The following is a 25,506-nucleotide window of genomic DNA, read 5'->3' as shown; positions in this document are numbered from 1 at the left end:
GAAGAAGATCTATTCTGGCTATTTGGGGGAGGTGGGGGTGTCTGCTAAGAGTACTGCCTCCACCCCCCAAGAAATAAATGGTGGTGGATGTGATAGCACAATGTCACCCTGTTTGTAGCACTCGGCTCCTCCGCTCTCTCTCACCCACCACCCCCAGGTAGTAATGGGCAGCCCCTGCCGTGTTTGCCTTCCACACACAACTGAAAGCCGATAGATTTCAGCAAGCTGCCGTTGACGGAGGGAGAGCTTTGCTCCCTCTTTGGATGTTCCTAGTTCTTCTTGGAAGACCGTTTCGCTTCTCATCCGAGAAGCAGCTGAAGAAGCCTCCTGGATGAGAAGCAAAACGTCTCCAAAGAAAAACCAGAAAGTCCAGTTGCCTCTTGAAAAGAAAAAACACCTTTGGGACAACTGTAACCTGGATGACGGAGAATCTTCATAGTTACCCTCTATGGAGTTGCTCCTAATACTTTTTTTTGGGGGGGGGGGAGAAAAGGTGCTATTATCACCACTAAGAAGTAAATGCTTGAGATAGTTTCTTCTTCCCCTCTTATTTTTAATATAAGGGTACATTATAATAAATGCACATACTTCATTGTGGAAAAAGATACATGTACAACTGTTAGGAAGAGCATTCCCTCTCTTTCTCTCTCTCTGTCTCACTCTTTCTCTCTGTCTCTCTCTGTCTGTCTCTCTCTCTGTGTCTCACTCATTCTTTCTGTCTCTCACTCCCTCTTTCTGTCTCTCTCTGTCTCACTCGTTCTCTCTGTCTGTCTCTCTGTCTGTCTCTCTCTCTGTGTCTCACTCATTCTTTCTGTCTCTCACTCCCTCTTTCTGTCTCTCTCTGTCTCACTCGTTCTCTCTGTCTGTCTCTCTGTCTCTCTCTCTCTGTCTCACTCGTTCTCTCTGTCTCTCTGTCTCCCTCTTTCTGTCTCTCTCTGTCTCACTCATTCTCTCTGTCTCTCTCTCTGTCTCCCTCTTTCTGTCTCTGTCTCTCTCTCTGTGTCACTTGTTCTCTCTGTCTTTCTGTCTCTGTCTGTCTCACTCATTCTCTCTGTCTCTCTCTCTGTCTCTGTCTCCCTCTCTCTGTCTCTGTCTCTCTCTCTGTCTCACTCGTTCTCTCTGTCTCTCTGTCTCTGTCTCCCTCTCTCTGTCTCTGTCTCCCTCTTTCTGTCTCTGTCTCTCTCTCTGTCTCACTCATTCTCTCTCCCTCTTTCTGTCTCTGTCTCTGTGTGTGTATGTCTCACTCTTACTCTCTCTCTCTGTCTCCCTCTTTCTGTCTCTGTTTCTGTCTCTGTCTCTGTCTCTCTCTCTCTCTCTCACACACACACACACACACACACACACACACACCCTAAAGAAAAACTTCAGGTTTATTCCCCTTGAAATTTAATCCCCACTTCCACGCCTGAAGGAGGAACAGATTGAAAACTGCAGCACGGAGTCAACAGCCGTGGAGGTAAGGGGGAATAAGAATGTCAAGGGATGTGCAGCTGACCCTGGTAGAGAAGGAAGGAGACGAAGCCAACCCAAAGGGCTGGGAGTTGGCTAGGGAGACTTTTACAAATGACCTCAGAGAGGTGAAGAAGGAGGGAACCATGAGAAAGACAATCAGAATAGCCCTGCTTGATTGGATAAGGCAGGGGCAAAGAACTACTGGGAGAGGTTTTCAGGATTGACGTTAGCCCTTGAGGTCAACTGTATTAGGACACAGTGAGGGCAGATGGTCCATGAATGTCCTTTATCGTGAGAAGGCAGGACGTCTGCCCGTGTTTCTCCATTACCGAACGAAAGGAAGGTGGGGTTACTCTGAGTTTCTTCCTGCCCTCTTCCATTTATTTTAGGATTGAGTAATCTACAAGGGCCCCTCCCCTCCCTGGCTTGTCCATTCCTTCCCTACTCCAAGTTAGGAAAGCAGGGTGGGAAAGAAGAGAGATAGAAAGCCAAAGAGGTTAAATGGAGAGAAACATTTATTACGCGCTCCGAATATTTTCTGGCACCATCGATCCGCGCTTTGGCACCTTCCTTGCATGCAAACCCCAGTCCGGCGTTCGCACCAGTGTCCATCCTCCACATAATGGTTTTCCGAGCATTCGGCTGAGGTCCCGTTGCAAAACTCTTTGAGATCACAGTCTGGGTCCTCTAGGTCTCTGCATAAAGCACCCCTGGCCTTCAACTGCAAGAGAAGAAAAGAACAAGTAACTGTAGCCAGGAATCCAGCTGCGTACAGGTCGACATCCTAATTTCAGAGAATTAAGGAGAAACTAAACACTGGATTAAGAAGAAGTTTAAGGAGACAATTAGCCACTGGGACGGCTTGCCTTCAGAAATTGTGGGCGCTTCATCACTGGAGGTTTTTAAGAGACTGGACCGTCACTTATCTGAAATGGGCGTACAGGGTTAACTGAAAAAGTATAAGGTGTCCTGCTTGAGCAGGGGGTTGGACTAGAAGACCTCCAAGGTCCCTTCCAGCTCATTCATTCTGGGCCTTGACTTACAACAGGACTACCTGTGTTATATTAAGGAGAAGTGTGGTGCCCAAGTGTTGGGAAGTGAAGTACCGCAGCTCCTCTCTCGAGGTATTTCATTACGCACATCGAACACAGAAATGAGAATGGGGAGAAAAAGAGAGAGAGAAAAGGAGGTGGAGGAGGAGGAGGAAGTGGAAGAAGAAGAGGAGGAGGAGGAGGAGGAGGAGGAGGAGGAGGAGGAGGAGGAGGAGGAGGAGGAGGAGGAGGAGGAGAAAGAAGAAGAGGAGGAAGAGGAAGAAGAGGAGTTTAGTTTACTTTATTGTCACTGCACCTCGTACAACGAAGTCAAACACCATCTTCAGGGCATATCATGACCATGAAAACAAACACAAACACACATCCTTCACCCTCCACACATTGGACCGAAAACCCCCAACACCACACCAACACTGCACCAACACAGTAGAATTCAAAAGAGCTACTGCCCTGGGATAGAAGCTGTTTTCAGCCTATTTGTCCTTGTTTTTATTATCTGGTACCGTTTGCCAGATGGTAATAGTTCAAAAAAAAAGGGTTCCCAGGATGAGATGGATCTTTGAGGATGTTTTGAACTTTCTTGAGGCAGCGGGAGCTATGAAGCTCTTCCAAAGAGGGGAGAGGGCAACCAATGATCCTCTGGGCAATGACATTAACCCTCTGATGCACTGTCCTATCTGCCACTGTGCAATTGGCAAACCATCCACAGGTGCAGTAAGTTAAGATATTCTCTATGGTGCAGCGGTAGAAGGTCCCCAGCAGTTTTTCATTCAGTTGTTGTTTTCTGAGAAGCCTCAGGTAGTCTAATCTCTGCTGGGCCCTTTTGACCGGGGCTGCAATGTGGGCACCCCAGGTCAGGTCCTCTTTTAGGGTAACACCCAGAAACTTAAAACTGGCCACTTGCTCCACTTGGTCTTCAGAAAGAGGAAGAGGAAGAAGAGGGGGAGGAAGAAGAGGAAGAAGAAGAGGAAGAAGAAGAGGAGGAGGAGGAGGAAGAAGAAGAAGAGGAAGAGGAAGATGAGGAAGAGGAAGAGGAAGAGGAAGAGGAGATAATCCCAACTATTCTCCTCTCAAGATGATTTTGCCTCTTTGGAGGCAAAACCATCTTGAAGGCAAGACCAGAAATAACAGATGGAAACCTATCAAGGAGAGATCCAACCTAGAACTAAGGAGAAATTTCCTTTCTGTGAGAACAAGCAATCCTTTCCAACTCTGTTATGCTATATTCTGTAGAGGGGCCAAAAAAAATAAATAAATCCAAGATGGCTTCCATTCCATCCCACCTTGACCGGCACTTACCCTGCAGGTTCCCAGCAAACAGCAGTCTCCTTGGGCGCACTGCATCCCTGCTTTCAAGGTGCAATCCGATTCACAACAAGGATGGTTTTCACATTCCTGCAAACGAAAGGAATACACGGAGGAGCTGAGCATCCTAGAACATAGAATCCCATGGCTGGAAGGGTTATCTAGTCCAACCCCCTGCCCTAAGTAGAGATACCCTCCCGCGCAAACCTCCAACAATGGAGCACCTACAACTCTGGAAAGCAACTCTGTCCCATTTAAGGAATTTCCCAGCACGGGGAATGTTTGGATCATGGATGGAGAGATGGGACACCCGGGCCCATAAGGGCCTGTGACAATTCACCATGACCAACTCGGTGTGGCCAACTTGTCACAGCCAAATGACTGTGGCTTACTCGACCCCGGCCAACTTACCATGTCCAACTCACTGCAGGATGACTCACTACGGGACAAGAGTTTACACACTACTACCAAAGGAATGGGGGAAGAGAATCATTTTTTAAAAGGATGCAAAAAGGAGGGACAGAATGAAATGGGAATGGCAAAAACTGAAATAATTTTTATTTATTTTAAATAATTAAACAGAACTGTTAAACCGTCTCGCAAGTGAGCTGCATCGACTGCAGTGAGTTGGCCGTGGCAAAGTTGGCCATGGTGAGTTGTCCCATTCCTGTCCCATAACCTGAAGAGGAAGGTCATGAGAATGTTGTGGTCTGTCGGCCGCCGGCCTCTCCAGCAGTCAATGTGGTGTGTGGTGTGGGAGTGAGGGTCAGCATCAAGGCAACCTGAGAGCTCCAAGGAGGGGAAGAGGGAATGGAGCAGAGAGAGAGAGAGAGAGAGAGAGAGAGAGAGAGAGAGAGAGAGAGAGAGACGGAGGCAGAGCCTGGGCCACCCGTCACCCTCAGATGGAGAATCAACAGCCCCAGGTCTGGAGGTGGCTGATGAGGAACAGGAGGAACAGCTGGGTCCAGTCCCTGATGTGCAAATGCACAGAAGGCAGAGGAGAGGAGAGCAATGGAAATCTATGGGCCGGTCTTTGGGACGGAAGAGCCACTGCTGCTAGAAAGGCCCTGCTTTAGCTCTGGGGATTAAAAAAGGCAGGTGGTGGAGATGAAGAGATGTGGCAGACTACTGCCAGAAAGACTTGTTACCTTGCGTTGAAAGAGAAACTTTTTTTCCAGGGCTGCTGGCACTCCTAATAAAAGGGAACATTTAACTACAGAGGGTTTGTAGTGTTTGGGAGCCAGTTCAGAATACAGAAGTCCAGCCTCTGAATTAACCCATTTTCTGGAGGTGAACAATAAATTGTCCCATGGTCTAAACCACAGGTCTGTTGTGGTCCGCTGGCAGCCTGCAGAGACAGTGGGGAGGAACATGGGGCAGTCCAAGAGTCTGGGGAAGACTCGGACGATGGCCCTGCATCCGATGCAGAGGTGGGTCCAGGGCCATCTGGGAATTATGTGCTGACTCCGGACCTCCAGAATCTGGCAGCAGCGAGGCAGAGGAACAAGGGGAGCCTGTTCCCAATGTGCGCATGCACAGAGCTGCCAGAAGGCAAGACCAGTTAAGACAAAAGGGGCAACTCGGGAGTAAGGTTTGGAGGTGATTGGCCCTCTCATCAGACATAAAGGAGGAGCAAAGGGACAGGAACCTTTGCAGGAAGCAACTTTGTTCGTACTGGTCAGTTTGAAACCTAAAGTTCTGTGTTGAATTTGTGCTCCGGTTGGCCTCGTATAACTAATTGGAAATTTAGTCGCTGGCAGCATTTCAAGGAAGATAAAGGTGCGTGCTTATTAGACTTATCCCGAAGGACTTTGGCAGACTTCCATGGGAATATTTACAAACTGTTGGAGACTCATTACGTGCTGTGAATTCACAGCCGCTGAAATAAAGAAAAAAAGGATTTGGGGACTAACGTGTGTTTGTTAATGTCTCAATAAGCCTTGGTGCAGAACAGGGCCCTCAAACTTGACAACTTTTAAGACTTGTGGACTTCAACTCCCAGAATTCCTCCGCCAGGCAAGCCGGACCTGTTAACTCCCAATAAATCCTTTTGAAACTTTGGAAGTTTGGCTTGAGACTATGATTTAAATGGGGTTAAGTGCTGGAATCCTGACAACTAGATTATCTATCCTGCTCGTTATTAGTTCTTATTTTAAAGAGATCTTTCTTTCTTTCTTTCTTTCTTTCCTTTCTTTCTTTCTTTCTTTCTTTCTTTCCCACCCCCTCTGATCCTTTCCCCCTTTTTCTTGCAAACCTTCATTGTGCCACAATCGCATTGCTCCCCGTCTTCGACCACGTGGTTGCCACAGAGGGGTGCTCGGTAGGAGATATCGAAACGTGGCTTGTTCTGAAGGCACTGGGACCAGGCAGAGTTCAGGAAATTCTGGAAATCTTTGACACTGCAGCTGCTGAAGGACTTGATGCCACTGGACTGTCTGGAAGGGGTGGGGGGGTGGGAAACACAGCTCTGAATAGAATGTGGACAGCTAAGGCTGGAAGGGACCTTGGAGGTCTTCTAGTCGAACCCCTGGAGCTTCACACCATCCCGGTTAAATGGTACATCCAGCCTCTTTTTGAAAACTTTCAGCAATGGAGCACCCACAATGCCAGAGGCAAGCTATTCCACCGATTAATTGTTCTCACAACCAAGTGGGATTTTTTAAAAAACGAACGTTTTTAATTAGGTTATTAAGTATTATAAAATACGAGAGTCAATAAAAGAGCAGTGAGGAGGGAGAGGAAAGAGAAGTGAAAGGTAAGGAGAAGAAAAAAGAAAAGAAAAGGAAGAATTGACTTCCAACTCTCTCTGTTGCAGTGGAATAAGGCATCAGCATCGAAGCACGGCTTTTCGCTTTTCCATAATAATACGAGCAAGCCATTTCTATAAAGATCTATCTATCTAATCTATAAAACCCAGAGTCAAAGTTCCATCCTTTTGCACAAAATAGTCCATTTTGCCATTTCAGCCAACTCCATCAACTTCTGCAACCATTCTTCCATGGTAGGCGTCTTTCCACCTTTGCGCGTGCCATAGCTTTGCTCGGAGGTTCTGTCCAGTTCTAGAGAACCGGTAGTGGAAATTTGGAGTAGTTTGGAGAGCCAGCAAATACCGCCTCTGACTGGCCCCACCAACCCCATCTATTCTCTGCCTCCCATTGAGTCCCAGCTGATCAGCTGGGTCTTCTTTGGTTGCTCCGCACAGGAGAATGGAGCTGGAAAGCAGGTTAGTGGGGTAGGGAGGGAGCGGGGATTTGGGCGGTAACCTTCCCCTGGAATGGGGAGGGAATGGAGGTTTTACAGTCTCCTTTCCCTGCCCCGCCCACTAAGCCAAGCCACACCCACAGAACACCAGGCCCACCAAGCCACGCCCACATCTGATCAGCTGGGCCTCCTTTTGTTGCCCTGCCCAGGAGAACGGAGCTGGAAAGCAGGTTAGTGGGGTGGGGAAGGAATGGGGATTTTGCAGTAACCTTCCCCTGCCATGCCCACCAAGCCATGCCACGCCCACCAAGCCACGCCCACAGAACCGGGAGTAAAAAAAAATTTGAATCTCATGACTCTTGATGCTGTCAACATATACAATAACGAAGTCCCAAATTTTGGAGATAGGTAATAGGAAAGATGAAGGATAGAAGAATAGCAATACAGCCCTTATTAAATAGTCCATCGGTGTTGTCAAACTATTGTTGTCAAAATGATCATCGAGGCTTACGCTGCTCTGGTGTTCATCAAGCAGACTGTCCCCGAACAATGACAATCTCTGGTGTCATCGAAATACAGTCCGACGCTAAACCCCAGCAACTGGGCCACTATAACTGAGAAAGCTTCCAGGGTCATTCCGTTTTGAAACTAAGAGAAAGCAGAAGTCCATTAAAAAAAGTGGTAACTGCTAACGATGAAAGAGCCACATTCGGGTTCTGACGAGTCTTTAAGATCCTGGAAATAACCCGCAAAAGATTTGATCAGAAGTTTATCTTTGGCCCTGTTTTGACCCCTGGGTTTTCACGCAGTTGTAAGTGCTTCAGGGTTGTTCTTCATCTCCATGAACGCAACCCTTATCTGCAACCCGTTAAAGCAAGGGTCTTCAAACGTGGCAACTTTAAGACTTGGGGACTTCAACTCCCAGAATTCCTGAGCTAACATGGTTGGAGGAGGAATTCTGGGAGTTGGAAGTCCACAAGTCTTAAAGATATCAAGTTTGGGGAGCCCTGTCCTAATAGAAGAGAATAATTGTTGCTCAGAGTTGAACCAGTGGGGGGACTTTGATGTTCTCTGAGTTTTGGTGGTTTTCTTGCAGATGTTTCATTACCCAACTAGGTAATATCATCAGTGCTAGAAGGGAGCAGGGTTTGGTCTGTGAGTTGGGATTGGTCTACTGCAAAGGTCTCCAAACTTGGTAAGTTTAAGGCTTATGGACTTCCAACTCCCAGAATTCCTGAGCTAACATGACTGGAGGAGGAATTCTGGGAATTGAAGTCCACAAGTCTTAAAGCGGTCCAGTTTGAAGACCCCTGCATTAAAGCAACTCTTTCTGAAGTCAGGTGAGCCTGAACAAAGAGGCAGCTGCTTTAATGAACCACAGACAGGTGATGCATTGTACCAAATTGATTACTGAATATTGCACAGCCCCAAATGCATATCCAGTCTGGGGAGTTCAACATTCGTAAGCATTTTTGGAAAAAATAGGGAGATGGTCAGAAGAGAGGAAAAAATAATCTTGCTCCTTCCACCTTCCTTTCATTATACTAAGATGTGGACATTTATATAACAAAATATCCATTTATGTTAATGCTCTGCCCCATCCCTCAATTAAGGTGGTATTCAGCTGGTTCTGACCAGTTCTGGAGAGCCAGTACCAGAAATGTTGAGTAGTTTGGAGAACTGGCAAATCCCACCCCTGACTGGCCCCGCCAACCCCATCTATTCCCTGCCTCCCACTGAGTCCCAGCTGATCGGCTGGGTCTTCTTTGGTTGCCCTGCCCAGGAGAACAGAGCTGGAAAGCAGGTTAGTGGGGTGGGGGAGAGAATGGGGATTTTGCAGTATATCCTTCCCCTGCCACGCCCACCAAGCCATGCCACACCCATCAAACCACGCCCACAGAACCGGTAGTAAAAAAAAGAAATTAATCCCATCACTAACCCCACCCGCATTTTTACGCTAAACTATTGAAAAAATAACAATTTCGGGGCAGTGCTGTGCAAAAGGTTAAATTAAGGATTAGTGTAACCCTTTTCTGGGGATAGACAGCATCCTTAACTAAAAAGCAACCAAACAGACTAGGTTTACCTCATGCTCTCAGCCACACCATGACTAACATCCATCAAGCTCAGGGCATTGTGGAAATGCAGTTGCAAATTTATGAACTGATCTGATGAAGTGGATGCCAGCTGCCACCTCATTCGTGCTTGTGCTTCGCTTCTATTAGGGGACAAACTGCCATGAACTATTATGGGGAAAGGGGAAATGTAACAGGGAAGGCTTGGGGGCAGGGGTGGGATTCTACCAGTTTACACCTATTCACTAGAACCGGTTGTTAACATTCTAAGCAGTTCGGAGAAGAGGTTGTTAGAAGAAATTACTGGCCTAATCCTGTAAGGAAGGCAGGAAGGAAACATTCTGGTGTTGCTTACGGAAACTACTGCCTCTCCGTTAACCCTGGCAGGACGAGACTTCCTGTTTCAGGAACTTCTCTGGAGTTTTTTTTTCCCCTTCTTTGCTGGTACTTGATCAAAGAAGCCTTGATCAGAACATTACTGCAATACACTTGACTTCTAAATAAACTATATCTTTCTCAACAAATGGAATCAAGGATCGTTTCTATTTAAGCGTTTAAACGGTGGCAGATCTGACAGTGGGTTTCCAAACAGAACCAAGAAGGGATGAATAGTAACAATGAGCCTTATCAACTCTCTTACCATAGCAATTCCAGCAGAACTGGGTTTAGAGCATATCTTTTTGGCAAAGATGGACCCCACCGAATCAGCATCGTTCCTATAACTGAAAGGAAGAATAGAAATTGCTTTGAACAGAAGGTTGTACCGGCCAAACGCTGGAAAGAAAAAAGAGGTGCCGGTTGTTGAAGATTTTGAAATTGACTGACTTATCGGAGTTGGCAAAATTAACTGCTTTGATTAGAGGTAATGGACAGCTATATAAGAGACTGGAAATCATTTGTGGATTTTCTAGGTGCTAAATATAATAGCAGATGTTAACAAAGGTATTTGGGGATTAGTGTAATGTTTAGCTCAATCTGTTGACTGCTTTTTCTTTTTAGATAGATAGATAGATAGATAGATAGATAGATAGATAGATAGATAGATAGTCAGATGATATGATATATGATACAGATAGATATAGAGATGATAGAGATAGATAGATAGATAGATAGATAGATAGATAGATAGATAGATAGATATTCAGATGATATGATGTATGATACAGATATAGAGATGATAGAGATAGATAGATAGATAGATAGATAGATAGATAGATAGATAGATAGATAGATAGATAGATATCAATAGAGAGATAGATATAGAGATGATAGATATGATAGACAGACAGAGATGGAGAGATAGATAGATGATAGATAGATAGATAGATAGATAGATAGATAGATAGATAGATAGGCAGGCAGACATACAGACTGACAGACAGACAGACAGACAGACAGAGATAGAGATGAAATAGATCCATTATAGATAATACATCAATCAATCAATAGATAGATAAATAAATAGATAAATAGATATTGAATTTATTGCTTTTTCTTTTCTTTAAGCACTTAGCCAAGGTGGATCCTACATGTTCAGTCTAATTGACTGAGGTTTTTTTCCTCCTTTTTTATACTTTTATTCTTTCTTTTCCCTTTTTTGTTTGTTGTTGTTAGGGTTTAATGTACTTTTTTGCTTTGTTTCATTTTGTTTGTTCGATTTACCGTGCGCAAATCGAGGACGACCTATGCCTAGAGCCAAAACAATAAGACTAGATAAGAGTCAGCAGAATTCAAGGCGAGCCTGGATTTAGAGTTCTTGTGGGAGGGAAGCAACTCGAGACTGATGGCACATTTGGCCCCTCCCTCAGTGTCTGCCTGGTCATCTCCTACATCAAATTCCACTCCCAACTTGCGACGGTAAGTTGAGGATTAGCTCTACTTGCTTCTTTCACTTCATGCCCACCAATGTTCCTCACCCACCAGCCCACTCCCCTTTCTCGCAATCAACTGCCCCACCTCATCAACAGAATCCTCCCCAACTGCTTTGATTTGCTTGGCCAGGTGGTCGGTGCCATCTTCTGGGCTTTTCGTAGCAGGACCATTACCCTTACATCCCTTTCTTTGATAAACTGTTTCCTTCCTTACACAAATAAGAAAGCTGTGTCGTGAGGTCGCAAAGTGAGGTGCTCGTTTTTCCAGTTCAGAAACTGCTGCAGCAACGCGTCGGCGTTTCCTGTGATGGGGATTTTATCTTTGTTTATCCATAATTCTAACGAGGACAAGATAAGCTTCATGTTCAGCTTGTAAAACATCTGAAAAGGGGAGCGAGAATCAATTCAGGAGAGGCTCATGACCAGATTTAAAGCATACACCAAACCCAGACAAAGTGGACAACCGGTTTTGCCTCATGGGTCAAAGCCAGGAGACGGTGAGTTCTAGTCCCACCTTAGGCATGAAAGCCAACCGGTGACTTTGGGGCTGATCACCAGGAGAATGTGAGTTCTAGTCCTGCTTACGCATGAAAGCCAACCGGGTGACTTTGGGGCTGATCACCAGGAGACTGTGAGTTCTAGTCCTGCCTTAGGCATGAAAGCCAACCGGGTGACTTTGGGGCTGATCACCAGGAGACTGTGAGTTCTAGTCCTGCCTTAGGCATGAAAGCCAACCGGGTGACTTTGGGGCTGATCACCAGGAGACTGTGAGTTCTAGTCCTGCCTTAGGCATGAAAGCCAACCGGGTGACTTTGGGGCTGATCACCAGGAGACTGTGAGTTCTAGTCCCGCCTTAGGCATGAAAGCCAACCGGGTGACTTTGGGGCTGATCACCAGGAGACTGTGAGTTCTAGTCCTGCCTTAGGCATGAAAGCCAACCGGGTGACTTTGGGGCTGATCACCAGGAGACTGTGAGTTCTAGTCCTGCCTTAGGGATTAAAACTAGCTGGGTGACTGGACTAGTGATTCTCAGCCCAACACACATAACAGGTTTTTTGTTGTGGGGGACAAGGGGAGGAGGAAGGAGTATTGTGTGAGTTTGGTAATGAGTTATTTTTAAAAATAATAAATGTGGAGAAGGAAGGAAGGAAGGAAGGAAGGAAGGAAGGAAGGAAGGAAGGGAGGGAGGGAGGGAGGAGGGAGGGAGGGAGGGAGGGAGGGAGGAGGAGAATGGGAACCAGGAGTCCCTCTTCCTTGAGTCAACTCATAAAATATTTCTATGGTCTTTTTAGAGTTCCCAACAGAAAGGGAGGGGTCAGCAACGGGCAGCTTGCATTCCATAAATGTTTTCAAAGATAGTAACTAGGTGACTGAAATTTCTTCCGTGCAAAATCCTAACCGGAGAGCATGATTGGCTCTTGGCTATGGATGTGTCCCATTGGAGAATATGAGTGATGATACACCCAGGGGGTGGGGGGTGGAGGGAAATCAGGCTCAAGAGGAACAATGAATTGTATGTCTCAGAGTCGGCTACATCCAGGCAGTGCTGGACATTTTAACTCCCAATAAATCCTTTTGAAGTTTTGGAAATTTGGCTCGAAGCTCATGATTTAAATGGGAGTAACTCCTGAGACCCTGTTTTACTGAAGCCGATTGAACAGGATATAATTAGGTTGCCAAAGTTATTATTTAAGAGGAAGAATAGAACGCTACAGAGGGAGCTTTTGGGGGCCAGAATCAATCATGGTGAGCCAACATAGGAGCCCGACGCTCTAAGCATGGCTGGCGTAGAGATTAGAAGCACATAAATAGGCACAACTCACGGTATTGATAAAGTTCATAAGCTGCATGATCTTCCCCGTGACAACGTCTTCATTGGAACCCATATAATCATACTGCAAAATAAAATAAAACGCATTTCTTTATTAATCAATAGCGTCAGCTTTACGGTGATTTAAAAATCCAGCTGAAGGCAGCTTGTGCAAAATGTGCGTTCGAAAGAATAAGTCTGCCAACACACCTTACCCCGCCGAAACATCCTTTTGTTTCTGACTGTACCTTCTGACTGTAAGGTACAGTCAGAAGCAAAACCATTTTCATTCCATCCAACAGTAGCTGGAATGACTGACTAAAGAATATTGCTGATGAGATCTTCAAATTATGCGCGGAGGCACGGATAGGAAGAAGGGGAACTTACCAAATTTGCAGATGATACTAAGCTGGCAGGAATAGCTAACACCCAAGAAGATGGGCTCAAGATCCAGATGGATCTTGACAGACTAGAACACTGGGCCGTATCTCACAAAATGAAATTCAATGCAGAGAAAAGTGAAGTCTTACACTTAGGCAAGAAAAACCAAAAGTACACAGACTGGGTGAAACCAGGCTTAACAGCAGGAACTGTGAAAGGGATCTTGGAGTCTTAGTGGACAACCAGCTAAATAGGAGCCAGCAGTGTGCAGCGGCAGCCAAAAAAGCCAATGCAATCCTAAATTGCATTAACAGAGGGATACAATCGAGATCAAGGGAGGTATTAATACCACTCTATAAAGCCTTAGTAAGACCACGCCTAGATTACTGCATCCAGTTTTGGTCACCACATTATAAAAAAGATGTTGAGACTCTGGAAAGAGTGCAGAGAAGAGCAACCAGGATAATGAGGGGACTGGAGGCTAAAACATATGAAGAACGGTTACAGAAACTGGGCTTGGCTAGTCTAGGGAAGAGAAGAACCAGGGGAGACAGGAGAGCAGTCTTCCAGTATTTGAGGGGCTGCCCCAGAGAGGAAGAAGGGGTCAAGGTATTCTTCAAAGCACCCAAAGCCAGACAAGGAATAATGGATGGAAACTGAACCAGGAGAGATTCAACCTGGAAATAAGGAATAATTTTATGACAGTGAGAACAATCAACCAATGGAACAGAAGTTGCCCTCAGAAGTTGTGGGAGCTTCATCCCTGGAGGCTTTCAAGAAGAGATTGGACTGCCACGTTTCAGAAATGGTGTAACTTGGATGGGGGGTTGGACTAGATGACCTAGAAGGTCCCTTCCAATTCTGTTAATCTGTAAATCTGTTGCGGGTTTCACTGCCTTTAAGATCACGTTACTCCACCAGAATATTTCCAGCACACACTGGGAATAACTGTTAGAGAGACTGTTAATTCTCCCCAGAAATGTGCATTGAGACAGATGCATTTCAGAAGGAATATTTCTTAAAAGTAAATATGCTTAGAAGAATTAAAGGAAAACTTTAAAGAAAGTTTATTGGAAATAAAGGAAAATTCTTTAACTCGTTAAAGGAAAAGAATTAAAGAAAATTTATTGACTAATCGGGAAGATGAATTTCCCAGTTTTTTTTTTAAATTAATCGTGACAAAGGCTGTATGAAGGAGACAAAGCGGATTTATAGACACTATCGCTATCCTTATTTTGTTCCACTCCAGGTTTGGAAGCATTTTAGACAATGATCCCTAGTGAGCAGAGCCAACAAAATACACTTACCAGAGATTTGGACACAACCACGTGCATTTCCACATATTTGAGGATGGCAAAGTTAATCTGTTTTCATTTAAGGGGAGAAAGACAGTTTAAGATATTGTTATCAGTGGAGGATTACATGACTCTTTTACACACTCGGGATTTCAGCCTGTTTGACCCACTGGATAGGGAAAGAAAGGGGCAATTAAGGTCTGCCTAGGAAAATAGCAAGATCGGGCAAGTGAGTCAAAGGCCACTCCAAAGGAAAGAAGGAAGGAGGGAAGGAGGGAGGGAAGGAAGGAGGAAAGGAAGGAAGGAGGGAGGGAGGGAGGGAAGGAGGGAAGGAAGGAAGGAGGGAGGAAGGAAGGAAGGAAGGAAGGAAGGAAGGAAGGAAGGAAGGAAGGAAGGAAGGAAGGAAGGAAGGAAGGAAGGGAGTAGCAATAACACTTTGAATTATATACCGCTTCACGGTGCTTTACAGCCTTCTCTAAGTGGTTTACAGAGTCAACCTATTGTCCCCCAACAATCTGGGTCCTCATTTTACTGACCTCGAAAGGAGGGAAGGCTGAGTCAATCTTGAGCCGGTCAGGATCAAACTGCTGGCAGTGGGCAGAGTCATTCTAACCACTGCACCACCGCAATATATGGGTGGTATGGCTGATCTATTCAGTGGCTACATTGGGATACCACAACACCCATTCAGAGTGGTGCCTGTCCAATGAGAGAAGCTGTTTCCCCTTCTGCCTTTCTTTTATCTTCCATATTTGGGGTAAGACCACTCTAGGATTTCACCTCTGCTGGTATCCAAAGGTTAGATTTAACTCTCTGCTAACTCTCGTCTCTTTTTCAGGAAATGGATAGCAGGTGTTTATTAGAGAGATTTAAAGTAATCTCTCTAATAAACATCTGCTATCCAACAGGGCTCTCCAACCTTGGCAACTTTAAGACTTGTGGACTTCAACTCCCAGAATTCCTCAGCCAGCTGCTCTACAATTAACCCATTCTACTCCATTATACAAACTGGGTTGTGCAAGACATGTTGGTCTTGCCCATGACCCAACTGAGAGGCTAATGGTGATTTTGTAAGAGCGACAAAGACCGTGGTACTCACTGGTTCTGCTGGGTCTTTCTTTGAAATCACCGTGGGAGTCCATTTAATGGAATAATTCTGCTTTGAAAACTGAAGGCCCGTATCATTGTAATCTATCCGAAAAACAAGATGGTGGAAGCCAGAAGCCGACTCGATTGGCTCAATCCCGTAGCTGATGTTCTGAATCTGTATCAGCCCGCTGACAGGCAGAAAAAGCAGGAATAGGGTTAAATAAATAAAGCACCATGACCAAGCTTATTGTTTTGGGGTTGTTTTTTTTAAAGAAGGGGAAATACATTTGAAAAGAGGAGCCAAAGGGGAGGGGGTTTTCTTTTGCAGAAAACAATTCGTTTGTTGCAGCAGTGTGAAGATCTGTCTTTGCATCTCAGGAGACTCTGTGCGGAGTCCTTCCTTGTCAGCACCGCGTTTGGAAATATTTACTGGGCAGCTCTCCAAGCTAGATAAGGTCTGTGCTCCTATTTGACACCCTTGAAAGACTGTTTGCCAGGCCTTTGGCTGAAGGTGGATGCAAGAAATTCACCTTTGTTTAATAAAAGGGGTTTTGCCAGGACAAAGAGTCTGCTTAGTGCTTTTTGGGGAAGACAAGGTCAGAACAAACAGTGAGGACAATTAACCAGTGGAACAGCTTGCCTTCAGAAGTTGTGGGGGCTTCGTCACTGGAGTTTGTTTTTTTTTAAAGAGACTGGACAACCATTTATCTGAAACAGAATAGCCTCTCCTGCTAGAGAAAGGGTTCTGGCTAGAAGATGTCCAAAGTCCCTCCCAACTCTTATTCTGGAGAGGACAAGGAACAGTTGGGCTGAGGGACGGGAAGGGTTTGGTCAAGAGGAAATTACCAGACCTCACCTGAGCCCAGAGCAGGAACTGAGCATCACAATTGAATCTGTGTGACCATCTACATAGCCTTGATAATAGCAATCCCGCTAAAAAGAATAAACAAGAGGGATTTCATGTTTAATGAAGGGCATCTCGTAACAGAGAGGAGGAAGACAAAAGAAAGATATGATATCTCCAACACACTGAAGCAGGACATCTTCTCATGTCAGAGCATTTGAGGCATGACTGCTAATATGAGACAACCCAGGAGCAAAACACAGCACACAGAGGCGTAGACATTTAGCAGTGGTTTTGAGATGACCCAGGGCATGGCACAAAGGCAACACCGATAAATAAGCAAGAAGCATCCCTTTCTTATCTCCAGCTTTGCCCCCAATGCCCAGTTACCTTCATCTGGAGAAAAACTCTCCCAGGAACAGCCTTTAAGTGGAGAAAATTCAGTCCGAAAATGAAGTACATTTAAACTGTAAATAAAAATCCACACAAACCACCCTACAGTAATTAACTTGACAGGGCAGGAGAAGGAATTTCAGGCTTGAAAGCACAGCAAAACACACACAGTTGGGAAAACGTCAGGAACACTGATATCAGATAAACTCACAATTTGCTGGGCACAACTTCCCTTTTTAAACACTGTGTTCCCAGCTGCAGCTAATGAAGGAAATCAGGGCCCTTTCCTCCCCCATAAGCCACACAACTCACATTGCTCCCTTCTCCATTCCTCCCTGCCTGCCCTAGGATGAAGAGGGGGTGGGCCTGGGTCTTCCTCTGAATTCCCTTTCCCTTGCTCTACCTCTCCCTTGCTCTGCCCAGCTGGACTTTGCCCTTCCCCAGTTTCTTCCATAGCCAAAAGAGCCACACTCCCACTCTCTGTCAGCTGTTCGGCCTCCCACTCCGAATCAGATTCTGACAGGGCATGACAGGTTTATATACCAGACATATACAGAAATATAAGTGTTAGGCAAAATATGTTACAAGCAATCAATCTTCTTAACTCTACACGGAGAACTCTGCAATGGATGCCAGACACAAGGAGAGTGAACACGCCCACTCTAATGGCTGCCTTATATAAACACTTCTTAAAGGGGTAAAACCCACCCTCAATCTTAAAGAGCCAGTACTAGTGCTGATTCATCTTCACTGCATCAGACTTATATTGCATCAGACTTACAGCAGCTGGCAGCTCTTAAACCTTATACCTCAACATCTCAGCCCATCAGTCATTTCTCATGCCTCGTTTTTACAGCTTCGACAGTTGCAAAATTATTTGCCACATTAAAAACTTTCCGTTGTTCATTGGGTAAGTTTTTAAATGCACAGCTACGGTATTCCTCGGCTTACAACCTCAACTGATCCCAAAGTTTCTGTTGCTAAGCAAGACAGTTGTTAAGTGAATCATGCCCCGTTGTACAACCTTTCTTGCTGCCATGGTTAAGTGAATCACTCAATTGTTAAGTTTGTAATGTTATTTGTTTTTGTTTAAACGTTGTTCCAATAAAAATAGACCAGCGCATATCTGGTGATGATCAGCCAGTTAATTAAAACTCAAATCATTGAGGGACCGTTTTTCTGAATCAGTGGATGAGTGGAATCGAACAATTGCCGGATAAAAATACTTACTTCCTATCTCAGAGAAATCTTACCTGATTGGAAGGGACAAATGACACAGGCGTATCATCTTTGTTGTATGTATAAATTCTGAAATAATTGGATATAAAGGCTCTACAAAAAAGCAGAGAGACACCAGATCCAGGACAAAGGAGGGAGGGAGGGAGGGAGGGAGGGAGGAGAGAGAGAGAGAGATGACACAGTACATGATACAACCTAATAAATATATGGAATTAGAACAAAAAACCAAAATTCTACATCTTTCTTCTTGGCCAAGTCCCACTGCATCCTGAAGCAAGAATCAAAGCACGTAGGAGCAGTGCCTTTCACCAGCTATTTCAACATTTATCAGCCAATGACAGGTATACTAATATTTTTTTCCTGTTCCTCTGTGGCTATCTTTTAAAATGAATGGAATTTTTTTTTTCCAACCAGGGACGGGAAAATTGACTTCTGAAAATACATTCATTTATTCTGTAGAATCGAATTGGGGGGGGGGGTCATTTCCTTCCTCTTTGGTCAAACAAGTCTTGAAATCTCTTAAACCGTTTACGTGGTTCCTTAAGCGTTCGTGCAAGCATACGAATTAACTACCAAATGGGCAGCGGTTCCCAGTGACTTCCCTTACTCACTGTTGCTTCAGAAAGATGGAAAAGGATTTCCCTTCTATGTTCATGTCAAATGCCATCCTCTCCTGAAACAGCCAAAGGGATTGTTATATTATTCCCGTTGCTTTATTCGTATCGCAAAATCCAAGCAGCACAAAGCCAGAATCAGAAATCTAAATCTAAATTCAAGCAGCATGAACTGCAAAGACGGTATAATTGAAAATAAATTTTACTCCTGGTTGGAAGTGCTTTTTAGAGGGATCTCATCACAGGCTCTGTAAACAAAACTTTGAGATCCCATTCTCTGCAACCCGTAACTTTCTGCCTGGGAACACAGGACACCCTTAAATCTGGGGTGGGATTCAAATTTCTTAACAACTGGTTCTGTGGGTGTGGCCTAGTTTGTGGGTGTGGCTTGGTGGTCATGTGACTGGGTGGGTGTGGCTTGCTGATTGGGCATGGCTTGGTGGTCATGTGACTGGGTGGGTATGGCTTGTATGTAAATATTATAAATATTGATGTAAATATTGATTTTTTTATATAAAAAACGGCAACTTTTACCTAAAAGCAGGCAAAGCAGGCAGGCAGATTGAGTTGCTCACAGAATCAGTTTCACTTAGAGATCTATCTATCTCCAATTGGCTACTGAGTCTGTCACATAAAACTTCCTTGCAAGCAAACTCACAAAATTAACTCACAAAACACTATGTATGCAAATATTATTATTTTTTTTATTAAAAAAGAGCAACGTTTACCCAAAAGCAGGCAAAGCAGGCAGGCAGATTGAGTTGCTCACAGAATCACAGATTCACTTAGAGATCTATCTATCTGCAATCGGCTACCTGGGTCTGCACTGAAAAGCAGAAGCTTCAGTCCTAAGGAAGGTTCGGCTTTGCTTTTAGATTAGCTAGAAAGCAAGAAATCCAAGGATTTCCTGCTTTCTAGCTAATCTAAATCTCCCTGCAGAGCAGAACAGCTGATGGTCAGAGGGGAAAAAAAAGGAAAAATAGTAAGTTACCAAAGCAGGCAAGTTGGATGGCTCAAATGCCAGGTAAGGAGTGAGTGGGTGGGGAGGGGCGGAGCCAGCCAGTGGAGCGATTTGCAGTTCTCCAAACTAATCGTGTGTGCAGCGTTTGCAAGAAGTCCTCAGCTGTGCCTCCTGGACAGCTGACAAGCACTGCACTGGGATGCACAACCTTTGAAAATCCTCGTTTCCTGCTTTTTCAGCCTCAGCTGTGCCGCACAAAGTAGCTGAGGAGGGAAAAGCAAGGAATAAAGGACAGCCTAGAGCCCAGGCAGGCATGTGAGCCAAACAACCAAACGGGTTCAGTGTCAGCTGCTCTTCGCAGCTACCGGTTCTATAGAACTGGGCCGAACCAGCAGCATCCCACCCCTGCTTCAAATCCAGGGCTTGGATGCTGGGACTTCGCAGGGGTTCGGGAGAGGCCCTAGCTAAGATTCAGCAGAGTTCATAGGACCCCCAAATCCCACTCCTGGCTGGCCCCGCCAACCCTGCCCCACCCTCCCAGGAGTCCCCACACAGCCCAGTTTGGATGCAGGTAAGTGCAGGGCATACATGGAGGCTCGGGGAGGGTGAAAAATGGGCCCATTTCCAGCTTCCGGAGAGCCTCTGGAGACCTCGGAGGACGTTTTTGCCCTCCTGGAGACCCAAGGAAACCAAAATCGGGTTCCCCTCACACACTGTGGTGCAGGAGGCGCCATGGCCAGGTCCACCCAGCAACCAGGCAGAGGACTCGTTGCTAAAATTTGTGAAGCCCACCCCTGCTCAAAGCCACCAAGTTATTTGACATATTTACACGAAAGGGGATTTCTCGCCAACTCAATGACGCGCGAGTATGTCGGACAGAGTATCCCGTCATCCCAACCAGCGCACAGCTTCAGACTCCCAATCTCTAAGAGAACAGGCCTCTTTCCCAGGCCTCCTGGAGTAGAACCCCAGGCATTCTACTTAAGCTACTTCAAGATAAGAACCGCCTTTTCTCCGGAAACATGGCGCTTGTCTCGAATTGTGCAGGAGCCTGGCTTTTTCCTTCTTCTTCCAAAGACAGGTGCCTTTTACAGCGTGCTGCCTCCGTACCACACCATAAGTTCTTCAGGCAACTTTAAGAACTCTTGTTGTTAAGGCAACTTTTAGCTTTGGTTTATTTATCCCCGTTCCTATTCTTTCCCAATATCCCATTCAGGTTGGCAGAAATCAGGGGCAAAGCTTACTTAGAAATTCGCTCCCTCTTCATCCCCTTTCTTGAAAGGCCCTATTGACCAAGTCTTTATTTCTTCTCCTTCAGTATATCATAAAGATATTTTTGGTCCCAATTTCCCTTTGACAAGTGTGCATAATAGGTTTTAATTCCTTGACTATTTTAAATGTGAGGTGAGGCTGGTGATACGATTGATTCTAGGGATTTTTAAGAGCAAAATGACACTGTGGGTCCTTTTGACTGTCCTGATCTATCCTAGTCATTGTTCACCTGAGGAAAACTTCTTAAAAAGCAGAGAAGAGCATCCTTACATTTTTAAAAATGGCATGGTCATGCATGAAAGTTTTACTGGTTTATAAAGAATTAAGAAACTGTGGGGTCCTTGGTGGTCTCTGAACTTGGTTGTTGAACTGAGCATGTAAGTTGACTTAAGAATGTAGTTTTTTTTTGGGGGATGGATCTTTAGACCATTGAACAAGTCGAATATGTTTCCAGCATCGTATCATCCAACTCTGGGGAGAAAAATTGATATAATTACCAATATTTATCCTGGCCAGGCGACAGTCCTAAAAAGTCAACTGGGGTATGTCCATCTACAACGGGGATCCCCAAACCTGGCAACTTTAAGACTTGTGGATTTTAATTCCCAGAATTCTGGGAGTTGAAGTCTACAAGTCTTAAAGTTGCCAAGTTTGGAGACCTCTGATCTACAAACACCATCAGCACCTTGGAGAGCTCACTACAAGCTCCCAAACCAACCTGAATAACTTTAGTGTTTCCCCGCTACCAATCAATATCCCAGAATCCATTGCAGCCCTGATTTACAGAATATAAAACCTCATTTAAAACAACCAAACTAATACAAAAAATCATCAAATAAATGAATATATAAGAAAATCAGCCCGCATCCCCTGTCTCTCATCCCAGCGACAGCAGACCACACAAGCCATTTAATGGGCTCCATCCTGCTCTGGGTTCCCCCAAGCCCGCTGGCAGAACCAGGTCTTCGGCGCCTTCCGGAAGAGTGTCAGAGTGGGGGCCATTCTAATCTCCAGCTGGGACGATGATAGTCCAGGGAGAGGGAGCCACCACGGAGAAGGCCTTTCATCTGGGTCCCACCAAGTGTACCTCCCTAGGGCAGTGATGGCGAACCTTTCGTGCATGCTATCGCACATGTGTGGACTTTCAGCATGCCACAACAGAAAGTCCACACATGTGCGATAGCATGCACGCATGCGGGCCAGCACCCAGAATGCAATGTGCTCTGCCCCCGCTGAGCATGCGCGTGCAACACCCCCACCTGTTCCTTACCTGCACTGCACATGTGCACGCCTCCCAGTGGATTTTCAGCCCATTTGAGCCCGTTTTCGCCCTCCCGGAGGCTCGAGGGAAGCCTCTGCAGCCTTGGGAGGCTGAAAAACAGGCCCGTTTTGGCACTTCCGGTATTTCTGGAAGGCCCTTTTTTCAGCTTCCTGAGGCTGCAGAGGCTTCCCTCGAGTCTCCAGGAGGGCAAAAACAGGCTCAAATAGGCCAAAAATCAGCTGGGACGCACACAAATGTGCAGTGCAGGTAAGTTTGGCTGGGGTTCGCGTGCCTGCACAAATGGCTCTGTGTGCCTCATGGCCCTTGGAGATGGGACCCACGGCATTCCCGGCCACCCCACTCTGGTGGGTCAGGTAGATGTGACCAGCAAGGGATGTTCCCCCACAGCACCTGGTCCCAAGCCATGAAGGGCTTTAAAGGTGACAACCAGCACCTTGAATTGCACCCAGAAGCAAATCTGCAGTCAATGCAGCTCCCGCATGAGAGGTTTTGTGCAGATGCACCGGGGTCTGCACAAAACCATCTGAGCCGCTGCATTTGGCACCAACTGGCGCTTCTGGATGCTCTTCAGCGGGCATCCCCACGTAGAGGGCCTTGCAATAGTCAAGACGGAAAGTGACCAGGGCATGAGTGACTGTGAGATTGTGTGACTGAGTTATTACCCCAGGAATGCAGAGGATCTGACATCTGAATCCTTCCTGGTCTGATCTAAGCTGGTTTGTCTGCCTTTCCTGCCACAATCTTATCTGAACATGAAGGGATAGCTGATAAAATAGCAGGGGGTGGGGGAGGTTGTGTGAATCCGTGAAGAGGGGCTTAAATCCCAACCTGGAAGAAGTTTCGTCAAGAAGAACAGAGTGGCTTCTTCCCTTTATCAGACAGAATCTTACTTCTGGCCGAGAAGAAGTCTGCCCATCACAAACAAGTCTGCCCTTCTTATATCAAAGACCATTCTGAAGAGGATAGGCTACCTAGAACAGACTGTGGGGGCTGGGGGGGATCGTAAATCCATAGAAGTACCTTATTTCCAGTGATGTGAGCTGGGTTCCTCTGAGGAACGATAACCTGCAGAAATGATCGATGGGACCCTAAGCAGGAGAAAGACTGTCATAATCATGGATATAGGTAGCTCACACACACACACACACACACACACACACACACACACACATATACATATATACATACATACATACATATATACACATATACATATACAAATATACACATATACATATATACACATATACGTATATACATATATATATATGTTTTCTTAAGTTTTCGTGGGTACTTACACGTATGGTATTCAGCTTTGTTCGGGTATTTTCCCACGTCATTGTAGTTGTACAACTTTAAAAGCACAACTATAATGACCTGGGAAAATACCCGAACAAAGCTGACCACACACACACACAGACACACACACACACACACACATGCATGCATACACACACACACGCACACACACACACACATATATGTTTTCTTAAGTTTTGGCAGGTATTTATATATATGGCATTCAGCTTTGTTTGGGTATTTTCCCACGTCATTATAGTTGTGCTTTTAAAGGTGTAACTGTTTTGGCAGAATCTCATCTGCCATCTTCAGGCTTGTGTATGACAAACATAATACACAAGCCTGATGATGGCAGATGAGATTCTGCCGAAATGTCGCTACAACTTTAAAAGCACAACTATAATGACCTGGGAAAATACCCGAACAAAGCTGAATACCAGATAGATAGATAGATAGATAGATAGATAGATAGATAGATAGATAGATAGATAGATAGATAGATAGATAGAGACAGATAGATATAAAGATGTAGATGTAGATATAGATATAGAGATGTAGATATAGATGTAGAGAGATAGAGATAGATATATAGTATATATATATAGAGAGAGAGATAGAAATAGATATAGATGTAGAGATAGAGACATAGAGATAGAGATAGAGAGATAGAGACAAAGAGATATATAGAGATAGAGGTAGGCACTGGGATAAGGAAATCAATAACCTATGGAGGAAGAGGAGAGGGAGGAGGAAAAGAGGAGGAGGAGGAAAGAGAAGAGAATATGAAATAGAAGAGAAGAGAAGAGAAACTTTGTTGTCACTTGAACTTTATCGTACACTAATTGGCATACATTAAAGTGAAATGTGGTTGCCTACCGCTCTCAAAAGGGCCACCCCGTCGAATATACACTACATGGACCTGACAAAATAAATTCATAAATACAAAAGTATGCATGTACCCACATACACCTAACTTTGTATGTGGAAGGGAGGGAGGAGGTGGCCTTTGTACCCTGTCTGTTCAAGCTTGCTGGAAGCCTCATCCTCACCGGCCCCATAAGAAGATGCTGGTGATGACCCACCCAATGACACACACAGACACACACACACACACACACCCGCCTCACCCTGCGGGGTCACGAAGGAGGAGGCGGCGGCGGCGGCGGCGGCGAGGAGGGCGCAGGGCAGGAGCAGCGCCGGCAGAGCCATGGCGGGCGGGCGGGCGAGCGGGCGGCGCCGGCGGCCAAGGGCAACCGCTAACGGGCGCGGCGGGAAGAGAACGCCTCGCCGGCGCGGCGCTTCCACGCGCCCAGAACCTCCGCCGGAGACGCTTCGGGAGGCGCCTCCACGTTCGACGGCCGCTCCGAACGGGACGAGGCAGCCGGTAACCGAAAGGCGCGCTGGGCACCGAGCAAACAGCAGCCCTTCCTATACTTTATGCACCGCTTTACAGAGTCAGCCTAACCCACGAAGTCCTTTTACCTCCTCCTCCTCTTCCTCCTTCCTTTTCTTCTCCTCCGCTTCCTCCTCTCCTTTTCCTAATTCTTCCTTCTTCTTCTTCTCATCCTTCTCCTCCTCCTTCAGCCCCCCTTCTCTTCCTCCTCTCCTTTTCCTCCTGCTTCCTTCTTCTCCTCCTTCTCCCGCACCTTCCTCCTCTCCTCCTCCTCCTCTTCATTCTCCTCTTCCTTCTTCTCCTCCTCTTCCTCCTCTCCTTTTCCTAATTCTTCCTTCTTCTTCTCATCCTTCTCCTCCTCCTTCACCCCTCCTTTCTTCCTCCTCTCCTTTTCCTCCTGCTTCCTTCTTCTCATCCTTATCCCTCACCTTCCTCCCTCTCCACCTCCTCTTCATTCTCCTCTTCCTTCTTCTTCTCCTCCTCTTCCTTCTTCTTCTCCTCCTCCATTCCTTCTCCTTGCCTTTTCCTCCTCCTCCCTTCTTCTCTCCTCCTTCTCCTCCCCCTCCTTCCTCCTCTTCCTCCTCCTCCTTCTCCTCCTCCTCTCTCTTCACCCCTCCTGTGTACAATGAAATTGTACATGTGTACAATGAAATTAAAATGATAACTTTGAATTGACAC

At 45.7% G+C, this 25,506-nt stretch overlaps 1 protein-coding gene across 1 annotated transcript in view; it reads right to left on the bottom strand.

The window, feature by feature from the left end:
- The window catches only part of LOC148125013 (disintegrin and metalloproteinase domain-containing protein 32-like), a 39,475-nt gene extending 14,831 nt beyond the window's left edge, over positions 1–24,644 (bottom strand). Inside the window, exons 1-14 of the mRNA XM_087938752.1 lie at positions 24,563–24,644; positions 23,157–23,224; positions 18,619–18,680; positions 18,022–18,100; positions 16,388–16,464; positions 15,542–15,719; positions 14,455–14,511; positions 12,780–12,851; positions 11,171–11,337; positions 9,726–9,807; positions 7,522–7,658; positions 6,064–6,244; positions 3,804–3,899; positions 1,975–2,173 (exon numbers count right to left, since the gene is read on the bottom strand). Coding sequence (XP_087794878.1) covers positions 1,975–2,173; positions 3,804–3,899; positions 6,064–6,244; positions 7,522–7,658; positions 9,726–9,807; positions 11,171–11,337; positions 12,780–12,851; positions 14,455–14,511; positions 15,542–15,719; positions 16,388–16,464; positions 18,022–18,100; positions 18,619–18,680; positions 23,157–23,224; positions 24,563–24,644 — 1,537 coding nt within the window. The remainder of the gene's footprint in view (positions 1–1,974; positions 2,174–3,803; positions 3,900–6,063; positions 6,245–7,521; positions 7,659–9,725; positions 9,808–11,170; positions 11,338–12,779; positions 12,852–14,454; positions 14,512–15,541; positions 15,720–16,387; positions 16,465–18,021; positions 18,101–18,618; positions 18,681–23,156; positions 23,225–24,562) is intronic.
- Positions 24,645–25,506: the final 862 nt, after the last annotated feature.

Source organism: Pseudonaja textilis, chromosome 9, assembly GCF_049901715.1.
Source record: "Pseudonaja textilis isolate UNSWEBS1 chromosome 9, rPseTex1.2, whole genome shotgun sequence".
NCBI lineage: Eukaryota > Metazoa > Chordata > Lepidosauria > Squamata > Elapidae > Pseudonaja > Pseudonaja textilis.
The sequence above is the reverse complement of the archived record's forward strand: the minus strand, read 5'-3'. Positions and strand labels throughout refer to the sequence as shown.